General features: G+C 33.9%; 1 protein-coding gene across 5 annotated transcripts in view; it reads left to right on the forward strand.

Annotated features, from left to right (window-relative positions):
• The window catches only part of QKI (QKI, KH domain containing, RNA binding), a 145,078-nt gene that overhangs the window by 93,954 nt on the left and 35,980 nt on the right, over window positions 1-15,144 (forward strand). For all 5 annotated transcript variants that reach the window (XM_008574547.1, XM_008574544.1, XM_008574546.1 and 2 more), the window contains exon 4: window positions 9,114-9,257. In XM_008574547.1, the coding sequence (XP_008572769.1) occupies window positions 9,114-9,257 (144 nt within the window). The remainder of the gene's footprint in view (window positions 1-9,113; window positions 9,258-15,144) is intronic.

Consider the following 15,144-nt stretch of genomic DNA (forward strand, 5'->3'; position numbering starts at 1 on the left):
AAAAAAGACAAAAAAAGACAAAAAAAAAAAAAATAAGCATTTGTTGAATGCCTGCTACTTATAAAGATTTTCCTACATGTTGATTTCAACAAATTGGATATAAAGTTATTTTAATTTTTATTATGATTAGAAAATAATTTGCTTTAAAAACATGATTGTTGTTGGACTGAAGTTCAAGTTTAAAAATGTTTTTGAGGTCAACTTTTATGATTGGAGTCAGTGAGGAATTAGATTGTGTGAAATATACTTCATGCCCAGTTTCTCAATGAACATTTCTTAAATTAAGATTATATTTTAAACTAGAGATGGTTATAAGTCTAAGCTTTAATACTTGGCATAAGATGTTTGTATTCATAGTAAGCATGTTATTGGAACCTTGGTTTGCTTCGATATATAACACTTTTAAATAGAAAGAGAGGCTTTAGTTTATGAACTTTGACATTAAGAACACAGTAGGAACAGTAGTCTTGTGCTCATTTGCCTGACTACAAATGCCTAATTAAAACAGTCTATCAGCAGGAGTTGGGACAATCAGTGTGCTCTGATGCTTCATGTTTATAGAATTACTTTGTTGTTCAAACAGATACTGTAATTAGAGCATAATTTTAAACTTCATAGGGCAGTGACTCATGAAGTTCTTTATAATTAAAAAATAGTCAAAAACAAAAGTAGTTTCTCAAATGTTGAGGTTATGTTTTTACTTTATATTTCTATGTCACTATAGACAGCAGCTTCAAAAATGTAATGGATAATATTTTATTGAAAAATAATGGTTAGAATTCATTTACAGACAATAGTGTTGTCTAGCCCTAACCCAGCAATAATGTTGGAAATATGCTTTGCGTATTAAGACCAAAGTTTAGTTTTAAGAACCTTATCTGTTAGAAGCTTTAAAGACTGGAAGAATTCTATGTGTTAAATTAAACGTCTATAGGTTTATTCTTCTGTATCTTTATGTCATTGACATTCGATAGGCAATTCTCTCATTTAAGGAAAAAAGCACTTTTGTAGGTGCAAGAGATCTGTTTTAGAATGTGCCTTTCTCCCGCTTCTTGATATTGTTCTTCATGTGACTTATTCAGGAATTTATTTATGGAGAAAGAACACTTGGCTTGGAATTAGGGGATAGGACCACTATGATGAAAAACAAAACCAAATCTACCAAATAATCCTGTTAATCTGTTTCTTCACCTGCATCCGGAGTCCCTAACTACCAGCTCTAAAATTCTGAGTACAAGACATAAAGTAAGCCTTCTGCTTTTGTGCATTTAGCATCTGTAGATTTAACCAACCTCAGATCAAAACTATAAGGGAATAAAAACTGCCTCTGTACTAAACACGTACAGACTTTTTTTCTTGTCATTATTCCCTAAACAATACAAAAACTGTTTACATAGCATTTACATTGTATTAGGTATTATAAGTAATCTAGAGATTATTAAAAGTATAGGGAAAGGTGTGCATAGGTTATATTGAAATACTATGCCATTTTATATAAAGGAGTTGGGCATCCCCAGATTTTGGCATCTGCAAAAGTCCTAGAACCAATCCCCCATGAGTATTGATGGATGACTATAACTTAGAATTCCATGCCAAAATGTTTAAATATAAAATGGTAAGGCAGAAAGAATTCTAAAGATTTCAGAACTTTGTTTTCTGCTCTGCCTGTGTACAGTAGCTTGGTAGTATAACACTTACTATCTGTATGACTTGGGTAAGCCATCTCTGTCTAAGTCTTTTTGTTAACATGTTGGTAAGTATAATAGTTCCTCACTCGTTTAACTTAAGAGGATTGAATGAAGTGATGTCTTTATATTGTTTAACATCATACTTGGCTACCAGTAGTTGTTTAATAAAAGCCTTGTTGTATAATCATCATCATCATCATCATCATCATCATATTTTCATTTTTAGTTTGTTGATCATTACCTTAGAGTACTCGTTTAACTTAAGAGGATTGAATGAAGTGATGTCTTTATATTGCTTAACATCATACTTGGCTACCAGTAGTTGTTTAATAAAAGCCTTGTTGTATAATCATCATCATCATCATCATCATCATATTTTCATTTTTAGTTTGTTGATCATTACCTTAGAGGCTAAGAATTATTTGAAATTTATTTCTCTATAATATACTTGTTAAGAATATAGACCCTAATAAAGTATCATTAGTTGTTGTGTCTGTCTGCTCTGTGATCAGGTCTGAATGCCATTATAAAGTTGTTTAATATGCTACTAAATTTTAATTTACTATTATAAATAAGATTATTTTCCACTTTCTTGAATCCTCTCTTGTCATTTCACCCTGCCTTAAAACAGAAGATTCAAGGTCAGTGGTTTTGGGTTTTAAACATATTATGCATATAGCAGTTATTTATATGTAGTTTGTCTCTGCTGTCACTTTGCTCTGTTATATTGAGATATAACTTTAGTCTTACAGCTTTAAAAAGACTGACCTTTGTTGTCCTCCATTGTTGTGCTTTGTTGAAACAAGTCAAGTTGGCTTGTTAGAGTAAAAGAAAAGTGCTGTCTTTGGTGAGATATGAAAATAAGACCTTATGAGCATTATTGTAGAGAATATGGGACAATTGACCAAAAGTAAGAGAACAAGAGTAAAAGATGGGGTAAAGATTGTCAAATATGCCTGATGTGTTAGTCTGTTTCTGTTGCTTCTAACAGAAATACCTGGAACTGGGTGATTTTTAAGAAAATGAAAGTTAATGCTTACAGTTTCAGAGGCTGGGAAGTCCAAAGTCCTAGGAACACATCTGGTGAGGGTCTTTTTTGGTGGTGGCTTTACAGCAATGCAGGGGTCTCAACGTGGCAGAAAAATGGTGGAGCAGAGAGAGAACTTGTCATGTTCTCTTCTTTTAAAGTCCTCAGGACCATGCCCATGACCACCATTAAACCAACAACTTAATCACCTACCTCTTCAAGGCCCCACCTTTCATTTGCCATAATTGGGCCTTCCACCTTCTCAACACTGTCACAGTGGGGACCAAGCCTCCAACACATTAAACTTTTGGGGGTACACAATCCATTTCATAATAGCTGACCACTAAGGAGGTCAAAAATAAGCAGGACTGGAAACCAAGATATATATGAGCAAGGGAGAAGATACAGAGGATTATATAGACAAATGCACAGTAATCACTAGCAGCAGAGCACTGTGGGAAAGCTGCAGCATATTAATGCAGTTTGATATTTGATTTTAACGATGCTCTTCAATAATAAAAGGTGAATTATCAATTCAGTAAATATTTGTTTAGGGCCAGATAGGTGTAAAATCAGTGTGTACAGTCAAGATAAAAATCAGTGAAATATGATTCTGGTATTCAACTGGGAGCAAACTTTCTAATAGAACAAGACAGTGCATAGGTAACTATAAGTTACTGTATGATACAGTGAAAAAGAAAAAAAGTAAATACTGAGGAGAGGAAAGAAGAGACATTCTGGTATAGGTGATGACTTGCAGAAAGTTATGGGCATTAAAATCCATGGCCAATTGATTTACATCATATGGAGTAAATGTGAATGTATCGTAGGAACATGAGCGAGAAATGGTACTTGAAATTAGCATGGATTGAAATGGATGGGTAATGTTCAGTAGCCAGTCTCTATCAAGGCACAAATAAGCTGTGACTAATTTCAAAGATTTTTCTACAAAACCAATCAGTCATCAAATTTCAAAAATTCACACTTAGTCAGGAAACTCATTCACAATCAGTAATAGCTGAGACATAATTGTGGACAAGTTTGGAGAAAGGACATAACTGAGCTCCAGTTCAGACATGTTGAGCGTGCTTTAGAGACACTGAAGTACAGATGTCAAGTTGGCATTTGGATTGGAAGTCTAGAAATCAACAGGCAGGATTATGCTTAAAAATGTAAATTTGGAAATATGTTGATGCCAAAGAAAGTTCTAAATGGCTGAAGATTTGGTGGCCAATATTATGAAGTGATACGACTTTGGGTGAATATAAAACAGACATTATAATAATTAGTATTAATGAGCTATTTTTCCACATCAGTATCTCAGCTATTTATCACTGAACTATTTGAAACATAACTGTAAAAAGAAACTAATGCCTTACAGACCACCTATAGATGCACCATTTTTGGTGTGTATCCATTTTGTCATTCCTTCTGTTTTATTTCAACCTTTTCTTTGTTCTGAATTACTTATTGAAGTGAGAAATCTGGGGAGTGGGATCTTAATGTGAATATTTGGGGATTCAGAAGTAAGCATCCTATAATTATATCTATTTCTCACTTATTTACTTAATTTACGGCTAAAAATAAACCTTTCTTGACATGTTTTATTGATTTTTCTATAAATATCTGCCAATCCCAGATTGTTTTTATTATCTGTTTTAGAAACAGAATGAGAACACAGGGAGAAATTACTTTTGTATTGAATAATTACTAGACTCAAAACTCGCTGTTGAAGGAATTTACTTAATGTTACATCTTCTTGAGGTGGAATGGACTACAGTAAGATAAATGTGGCTTCTGGGTAGAATGATTTGAAGACCTTTTTAAAAATGAAGTTTGATAAGCACATAGATCAAAGATTTTATAAGGTTTTATGTGGAAAACAGGGTTTCTGCTCTCCCCCTCTGCTATCTAACCACAACCACCACCCATAGTCACTTCCTGCTCATTTAAAGTGATGCTTTGGAATTTGCTCTTTATTGCTACGTTTTATGCTTACACTGCTACTAGTTGATTTTGAAGTTTTTTATTCATTCATTGTGGTGAGAACTCAGTGGGCCCTTTTAATCTGGAAGCTTATGTCCTTCAGTTTGTTTTTTTTAAGTAAGTATTATGTTGATAATTTTTCTCCCAACACTTTCTTCTGTCATTCACCTTCTGAATCTCTTGGACTAGTCCTCTAATTTATATATGATTCTATACCATTTTCCATCTCTGTCTTTTCTGCTACTTGAAAGGAGAATTCCTCAATTTTTATCTTACAACCTTTCTATCAAGTTTTTCATTTCTTTCATATTTTTAAAATTTAAAAAAAAATTTTTATCGAAACACTGCACATATTTTGGGGCAAAGAGTTATATTTCAGTACATGTATACAATGTGTGATGATCTAATCAGGGTAATTAGCATCCATCATAGCAAAAACTTGATCATTTCTTTGAGTTCCTTTTTATGTTTGGAATTTTTAAAAATAGCATTCTTTACTAGTTTCAGGGAGGTAGTATCTTCTCTTAACTCTTTGAAGATATTTTAATTTTTCCTCTCCCTGCTCAGTGGTTGCTTTTCTTCAGGCTGTTTTTTGTCTGTCTGTTGGGCTGGTCATTCTCTCCACAGAAGGGTCACTCAATGTCCTGCCCCCAGAGTGTGGAGTGGGGGAGATGGCTGGACAGCTCAGCCTTCAGTGCGTACATTATCCCATCAACTGTCCCTCATAACCCAGTTCCAAAACGTGTTTTACTTTGTTTAGGAATAAATTTCTTGTCTTCTGCTGGGAATTAGTGTTCGATAGCTAGCTATCTGGGGACAGGGAATGTTGGGATTCAGCTTCTTTTCAATGAGAATTCAGCCAGTCCTCCAGTCTCAGCACAATCCTCACTCCCATTTCCACTGCTGCCAATTTCTTCAGGCTTTTTTTTGAGGGTTGCGGGGTGGTGTCTGCTCTGAAATTGGTTTCCTTCTCATCTGGAATCTGCTAAGTCTATGCTACTTACTTACCTGAAAGTTCCTGAATTTTTGTTTCCTTTTCCATTTTCTTCTTTTTTATGAGTTTGTCCATTTTAAGCTACACAGTGTTTTAGAAGAATTTTAGGAGGGAGTGAAAGTACAGGATTCCATTCATTTCACCATCTTTGAAAGTTTTTGTTCTATTAACTTTTTAAAACTGTAAGCAAATATATTTTAAAGCAAACATTAGGATAAGTGCAACTTTTTATTTTTTGTATTTTTAACTGTCATTTAAGTTACTGAATTAAGAGTATGTATTTGCCAAAGTGTTTTACAACTCAAATGTATTCCTTCATTAAAGCACAATGGCAAATTATACTGCAGCTTTGTTCTCTGTTCCTGTCATGCAAATAATATCTTCTTTTTAAATCCTCTGGCTTTTGTCTTTTCTATGTGTAAAAGTTTCTGTGGAAAGTTACAATTTTAGTTTTTAATCTTAAGTTTTTCTGAAATATTTTGTATTTTAAATGTTCCTCCATCATTTTTGTATTAGTATCTGTAGGTATTAGTGTCTGACTCTCACATGCATTACATGTATGATAGCTTTTCATGTCTGGCTACTGATTATAACATCTGTGTCACTTGTAGGTTGGTTTCAATTGGGTTTTATTTTACTTGGGAGGGGGGGGGTATGTGTTGCATTTTCCTGCTTTTTTGAGTGCCTGTTAATTTTGGATTGGAATTTCAGATTGGAAGCCAGATAGTGTGAATTTTACCATGTTGGATGGATATTTTGGTATTCTTATAAATACCCTTGAACTTTGTTCTGGGACACAATGAAGCTATTTGGAAACAATTTGATTTTTTTAGGTCTTGCTTTTAAAATATATTTAGGCAGTACTAGAACAGTGCTCAGACTAGGTTTAGATTGTTTTTAGTGGCCGGCCTGTACGGGATCTGAACACTTGACTTTGGTGTTATAAAAGTGCGCTGTAACCAGCTGAGCTAACTGGTTCAGACTAGATTGAATTATTTCCCACTACTGAGGTAAGACCCTTCTGTGTACTTTACCCACTGTTTGTGAATTGTCAAGTCTTGCTGGCTCTGTGTGAGAACCTGGAATCTTTGGGGGTGGTTTGTTCTTGAGCCTCTGGAGTTTCCTCCCAAGCATACACTGGTCAGTATTCAGAACCCTTCTGTGTACTTTACCCACTGTTTGTGAATTGTCAAGTCTTGCTGGCTCTGTGTGAGAACCTGGAATCTTTGGGGGGTGGTTTGTTCTTGAGCCTCTGGAGTTTCCTCCCAAGCATACACTGGTCAGTATTCAGCCAAATGCTTGAGTGGGCCCTTTGCAATTCTCTGGAGTTCTTTGTGTGCAGCTCTCTTCAGGACTCTTAACCTGTGAATCTAGCTGCTTTAGTTTCCCTGGACTCTCACCTTAGTCTCCTCAACTCAGGAAGTTGTCCTGGGGACTGTCAAGCCAGTGTGTTGGGGCAGTCATAGGCTTACCTCATTTTTCCCATCTCGTCGCCATCATTGTCTTTACTTGCCTGATGTCCAGTGGCTTGAAATTGTTGTTTTGTTTATTTTGCCTGTTTCTTGGTTGTTATAATCGGTAGAGTGAATCTGGTTCCCGTTACTTCGTCTTGGCTGGAAATAGAAGTTCCTTATTTATATGTACAGATTTAGGCAAATAAGCACACTTTCTGGTTCACCAAATTCATAGGTCTGTCTACCAAAAAAAGATAAAAATACAAATTTTGGTAGGAAAATATTGTTAGCTTTTTTCACCGTAATTAAAATTTGGATTTAAAAATTGATTTTTCTTGCCACAGTAGAGGTATTTATACACACTTTATATTATTTGCCATACCAATAACCCTGAGGTTCCCAATATCTCAATTCATTGACTCATTAGTTTCTTTTCATGGTGCCCCCAGGTGAAAGAAAATAGCTTATAGTTCTATCTATCAAATATTTATTTCCCAAACAACTTAGGGTACTTCAGAAAGTTTGTGGAAAAGTAGAATTAAAAGATAATATGAATCTTTCCATGAATTTTTTTTTGAGGTACCTTTGTATTTATATCAAAACATCTTAAGTTGAAAAAATTTACAATTAATTTTATTTGTACATAACCACGTTATTTAATAATGGCATCTGTCTTCTTGTGCACTGTTCAGATTCTCAAACCTTAGAATCAGATTGGACAATGCCACCCTCTTGTTCAGTGTTGGTTTTTGCATGGAGTTGCTGTTATAGCAACCGCAGAAAACCTAGCTTTGCAAAGATATGACATCATCAAAAGGAATGTGTTGTGATCTGGTGTTAAAACAGTCAAGTGTTTGAGCTAGTAGTTTACTTGGCACTGTATCCCATGGTGCCATTGTGAGGACACTGTGCTGACTCAGTTCACTTTTTGGAAACATAGATGGCCAGTGATAGGATTATGTGCTTTGTCTGATATCTCATATTTATAAGTATATATTTTATTTTTTCAATAGTTTAAAATTTTTAATTCATATGTTATAAATTATTTCTACATGTATTTATATATTACCTCTAAAAATTCAAACAAGAAGCCGCTCTGAAATTCTGAAATTATTATATCTTAGGTGAAAGAGAAATATGGCCAACTCTACTTCTAAACCTCTCTGTAGCTTGACAAAGTTTTCAACAGGGGGATATTCCTTTCTAGGTGATTAGAAAACAAAGAAATGATACGTATTTATGACTTGATATAATTAAAGAGTGACCTTACAGTCCATTTTTTAAAAGTACGTGCTGATGGCAATATAGTTAAAGCTATTCTTACACTTACTTCTTGTGATTAAAATGAGGTGTTTCCATAATTACTCCATACTTGAAATACTTAAAACAAGTAGCACTTCTGTTACACAGTAGTGTCCATTTGCAAAATACTTTCCTTATGCTGAATACAACCAATGTTATTAAAAGCAGATCGCTGAATTTGAGAATGAAGACTGATTCAGCTCCTAAATTGACAGTTTATTAGCTGTGTGACTTTGAGAAGTAATTTAACCTTAGTGATCTTCTCTTTACTCATAAGTAAAATACAGAAATAATAACATGCTTCTCAGTGATTTTCATGATAATTTAACGGTGACATCATATGTAAGTTTCTTTGTACATAGGAGCACTGCAGGGATTATGGTTGACTCATCACTGTTGTATTCTTGGCCATCTGGCTCCATGCCTGGTGCATAGTAGGTGTTCGACAATATTTGTTGAATTAAGTATCATTTGGTCCAGTAGTCTCACAGCCAGGGTTTTTTAGAGGGGAGGGAAGGAAAATAATTCAAAAGGTTTGTAGTGTCATCATAGAAAAATAAAATAAACATAACTTAAGTAGTTGGCAACAGGTTAGTATTATGAAAGTGTAATTTCTCTTTAAAGAGAAAAATTTATAGTAATATACTTTGTAAACTTTTTAGGAGGAGCAAAATAGAGGCAAGCCCAATTGGGAGCATCTTAATGAAGATTTACATGTACTAATCACTGTGGAAGATGCTCAGAACAGAGCAGAAATCAAACTGAAGAGAGCAGTTGAAGAAGTGAAGAAATTACTGGTACCAGCAGTAAGTAATAATTTCTGAATCTTAGATTTGGGCCTCAGCCCCCCTTTTCAGCTTAATTGTAAATTATTATAATGTTTATATTAATAAAGAATGGGTTATTGTTTGTTAAAAATTTTATTTAACCACAAGATATGAAAATAATTTGTAATTCATTAAATGTAGTATAATACACAAACATAGACATTACTCAAATCCTTAACTGGGAAAGCCTGTTTATTTTTGTGAAGGAAGCATTGTGGGAGGAGGAGCAAACTCAATTAGTGACCTACCTTTCAAAAGTAGTAGTCAACTTTTGAATCTTTCTATTATAAGGGAAGAATATAGACACAACATCAGTAGGGTGATGGAAGCTCTCTTTTTGGAGAGGGGAAGAAGAGCAGGTATTTATTATAAGCAACTAATGAGTGCATAGAAGTCTGTACAGCTAATATGAGAGTACTTCAAAAAGTTCGTGTAAAAATAAAATTAAAAGATAATACAGATCTTTCCATGAACTTTTTCGAAGTACCCTCGTATTTATGTTGGGTGAGCTGTGTTAGTAGGAACACGTTATTTGAGTTGTTAATGGGTGCCAGCTACTCTCCTGGCATATCATTGTCTCTCATAGAAAGATTAATGTTCCATGGGGAAACTTTCCCATAATATAATAAGATACTATTTTAATAAAAATCATAGCTAAGTTTTACTAACGTACAGTGTACCATTCTGAGCACTTTTGACATTTTACTGTTATTTCTAAGACAATAAAAATGATTAGAGTTCATATTTAGGGATCTTAGATAAGACAGAGAAAGTGGTTTGGGAAGGGTGCATCTCGTTAGAAATTTTTTGGAAACCTGTGTTCTCATGCTTCCTTTCTTCTGTCTCTCTCTTACCCATCTCTGCCCTCTACCCACCACACTCCCCACTGGGTCTGCTCCTCCTTGCTGCACAGCCCTTTAGAAGCTTGAGAAATGGTGATTGGACTATTACCACAGTATTATCTCTTTTGACAGGAAATGAAAAATAAATTAATTGGTTTTCTGATGCATTATTATAATAGTTTTTTCTTATCTTAGTAAAATATATGGAAATGTGGACCCTAACTTACTACTAGAAAAACTGGGAATCTGGGAGTATTGTTAGTATTGTGTTCAACAAAAATGTATTGGCATTTACGTAAATGAGAACGGCATCTGCTGTTTCTTATTTGCCAGATAGTCTGTTCTTTATTATCCTGAAAGCCTATTCACAAATATAAACATTTTTCATGAACTTGACAAAATTGTCTTCTTGGGGCTGGCCAGTTTGCTCAGTTGGTTAGACAGCCTTCTAACACCAAGGTCAAGGGTTCGGATCCCCATACCAGCCAGCCACTAAACAAAACAAAACAAAAAACCAAAAAAACCTCCCTGGAAGAAAAGGATTTTGTGTAAATTCTGTCAGTAGGTCTTATAAGGGATATAAACAAGCACGCTAAATATAAACTAAAATCTATATTTGTGTACTATTAAACCCTGTAATCTTCTTCCTTTTCATTAATAATTGTGTGGTATTGAAAAGCTATAGAAGAGGGGGTCTGTGTAAGCATACTGGGCTGTTAGTCCCATAATCAGAAAAAGTTATTTAACGTTAGACTTTTATTGCTAAGTGTATCCAAAAAATATTCAGCTCATACAAAGCAAATGAGTTCACCTAATAAAGCAAATAGATTACTGTGTAATAATTGAAATTCTTGCTGACCTGTTATATTATTCTGATTATGCTGTAAGCTATTTTAGTTCTCAGAGGTATTAACCTGGGAAAGAGCATTGAATTAGAAGCTGTTTTAGTAACTAGCTGTGTGTCCATCAGAAAGGTAGTTCTAACTCTCTGTTCCCTCATTTACAAAATGAGAGAGTTGGAGCAAATGACCTCTAATGATCCTTTTGTCTTAAAGATTGTCTATCTTTGAATATGAAAAGGTGGCAGTAGATAAAAAATAACAAGCTTTTAAAAAAATTAATACAGTTTATATTTTAAAGGAAACCACTTTTTGTGATAAATCTCCTGTGTGAAGTATTTTTAATATCATTATTAAATAGGTAACAATTTAAGTTGTACTTCTTGGAATTATTCAACCTGAAGTAATAATACTTCCTTAGAATTACAAATTCTAGAATAAAAATACTTCAAGTTATGGGTTCTGTATAGTGATTTAACCTTGCAGTGATTTACTTCCATTCATTTTATTCAATACGTTTATTGTAACATGGATGCTGTATCAAGGAATTTGTTTCAATTAAGTTGAACATTATTATACATTTATGATGATGGTACCAAGATAAACAGAAGTTTAAATCAAACAGAAGCTTCATTGTACTTGAGGCTCTTCATAATTGGTCAGTACTGTCTATGTAACAGTTATTCTTTTGTAGGCTTACGCAGGAAAACAATAATTTTTTATTTGGGCTTTTATACAAAATGATATTTATACGAACAAATGAAGAAATGAGTAAACCTTTTTCACTTTAAAAAATTTGTCAGAGTATAACATTTAGTGTGTGGACATTTCATGCATCTAGTAAGACTGTCTACTTCTGACACACAAAATCGCCAGTTCCGAAGACCCTCTGTTATAGTGGTTCTGAGAGATCTGTGTTACACAGGGACATTTATATGGTCTTTAGAGTAACACAACAACTTTATCCTGAATCAGATGCTAGTCCATGGGTGTGAAAGTAACAACTTCATATTCTAGAATGAAGGGTAAGGTTTTTCACAGGAAAGGAAAAGCTTGCTCTTAGTACCTATTAGCCATTTTTCTGATTTTGAGTAGATTTCAGTTTATTACACCTTATATCTCACTGCTGTACTTCTTGTTGAGAAATATTTTGATGTGTAGTTAGTAATAATTACTGTTCCTCTTGTCAGTGAAGTTAGGAGAGTTCCATATAATAGGAACCTAGTTCAGCCATATTCTATCTCTAACGTATTAGTTTACTCATTGCCTAATTCTACTTGAAAACAAAACCTAATAGGTGCATTCAAGTGCTTTTTTAAGTTTTACTTTATATTAAATATCTGTTCTTTGTAGACAACATAAAAAATACCGAAAAGTTTAAAGAAAATTAGTCACCTGACTTTTACTATCCAATGATGATTACCAGTGTTAATACTACCAGCTTGTCTTCTAAGTACACTTTTTAAATAAAGAATAATCTTTTATTTCTTAATTAACAAGGTATGTTTGACATTTTTCCATGTCATTTAGTAGTTATACTTCTTTTTTTCCCTGGCCGCATGTCTTACATTTCATAATGGTGTGGATGTACTGTTATTAATCATTCATTGTTGGACATTTATTTTTCACTTTTCACACTTATTAACAGTGTTGCAGATAATATCTTTGTTAGGAAACATTGGACTGCCTTTCTGAACACTTTAAGATAAATTTCCTGAAATAAATTTACTGGGAATAAAGGTCCATTTTTAAGCATGGATTTATACTTGAACCAACATCCTATTAAGAGTGCCCATTTTAGTTTACTTTTGTCTATCTATAGGTATTATAATTTGAAAATCCATTTTCTATATTAGTACATTTTAAGCTGATATCTTCTTGTTGAATTGGGAACTTTTAGGAAACTTGAGCATCAGACTTGCCCATCTTAATAGCTCATATTTGTATTGCCTCTGAATTAATTTTTCTTATTAGGTTTGTAGGAGTTCTGTGTATTAAAGGCATGACAGATATGTATGCTTAATATTTCTAAATTTATGATAGGCTTTTTATTTATTATTTTTAATCACGCAGATGTTTAAAACTTTTTGTTGATGCTGTTAAGCTTTTCCTTTATGATTTTTTTCTGTTGCTTTTATGGTTTTCCTACTTGAAAACAAGCAGGTTTTTTTTCTCATATTTTTTTCTAGGTTTTTATTTTATTTAATACTTCAGTTTATCTGAAGTTGATATCAGTGTATAATATAATGCCAGCATGTTACTCTTATTAAGTTTACTGTGTTCATGAAACCATGCATTCACATGCAGCCCACATTCCCACTCTTAAGATTGGGCAAATTGTTTTTCTTTCTCTTTCCTTTCGTACCTGGGTTACTGATCTTGATGTTACTTGTAATTTCTCTTCTTATTTTCATGAACAAAAACTCCATACCCAGCCTTTTAGTTAATTCATTCCTATTCCTGAAAACTGATAGATGGTTGACTACTTTATATATATTGCTATTTATGTAAAGTAAAAAGAAAATTTTAAGTGCTTGCAAGAGAGGTACAGACATTTTGCTAGTGTTAGAATACTTTTTGCTTCAGAGATTATCTTAAAAAGGTAGAAGGAAAGAACTAGGTTTTGAAATATAGGAAAAGGTATGATATTGTTCAACTATAGAGTATGTTTAGAAAACCACAATTCAGCTTCCTGGACTATAGGAAATATGAAGGCTTATAATGGGAGAAATATTTGGAAAGGCAGATTGAGGCCAACTTATTTAGAGCTCTTCATATTAGTCAAAAGAGTTTGAACATTTTTTCTGTGAAAGTTAAATGTTTTTGAACAGGATGCAAAACGGACAGAGTTTTGTGGCTTTAGAGAGAGTTTACTGGTAATAAGGTATGTAATTTAGACTAAGTAATTTATAAGGTAAGAGATAATGGCCACAGTAAGGGGGAGAAAGAGAGAGATGGGAGAGAGCTGCAGAACTTGGCAGTTTTGTGGGATTAGGTGCAGCAACCAAAGAGGAAAGAATTCAAGATAATTCTGAAATTTCAGGCCTAGGTTATTGGGAAAGAGAGATAGTTTTAAAGTGAACACAGTACATTTATGAGGAAATGAAGAGCAGTGATTCCCAACTTTTGGGTTGGCTTTTGAAAATCTATTGAAACCTATAGTTTCTGTACCCAGAATAATGGACATAAGTAACTTCATAAAGTTGTCATTAATATCAAACCATTTATGAACCCCTAAGACCCTTCATCCCTGGGTCCTCTGATTAAGGGACTTGTAGTTCAAGTTAAAGACCTCTGGTCTAGAGATACCCCCTAAAAGGTGCTTTTCAGTAGGGAACTATATGATGAAACGGTTCTGAACAATTCCCTCGCATTTAGGAAAAGTTATATTTCAATCTCCATGTGTGTATGACAGACTTTTCATGCATATTTGTATTTCTCACCTCTCCTGGTCTAGAGATACCCCCTAAAAGGTGCTTTTCAGTAGGGAACTATATGATGAAACGGTTCTGAACAATTCCCTCGCATTTAGGAAAAGCTATATTTCAATCTCCATGTGTGTATGACAGACTTTTCATGCATATTTGTATTTCTCACCTCTCCTAGGCATACATAAATACAGGGGTACTTCAAAAAGTTCATGGAAAAATAGAAGATAATATGGATTTTTCTGCTAACTTTTTGATTTATCTTATATTACTCTTCCTCATTTTCCTGCACTTATGATGGTTGTGAGTAAAAATGATGTTATTTCCAGGCCGAAGCATTTAGTCGGCAGTACAACAGCCTCCAGTATTCTCTTCCCCTACCTTTGTGCCTGAAGAAACTTTTGTTCCAGTTGGTGCAGTGACAAGATAGTGGAGACTCAGCCACCCATTTTGTTAGTATTTTTCACCTATAATACATTGCCAAATTAGGTAGAGTGTATTGTGACAACAATTGGTTTAAAGTATTTGCTTTTCTGAATCATTAGAACTTTCTTGACTCAAATTAGTAAACCATTTTCACCTGGTCTCTTAAATAGTATTAATTGTAATGAAATATAAGCTGAAGTGGAAAATTCAAGCTTCAGGTTAATTGCTGGCAACTTCAAGGGAAGTTTTAAATCAGTTTTAAACTTAATATTGGTCCAGTGTGTTATGGTCATCTGGCTTAGGGATGGCAAAAGCTGGCAGGAGTAAAAAA

The sequence above is a fragment of the Galeopterus variegatus genome, unplaced genomic scaffold (genome assembly GCF_000696425.1).
Source record: "Galeopterus variegatus unplaced genomic scaffold, G_variegatus-3.0.2 Scaffold1062, whole genome shotgun sequence".
NCBI lineage: Eukaryota > Metazoa > Chordata > Mammalia > Dermoptera > Cynocephalidae > Galeopterus > Galeopterus variegatus.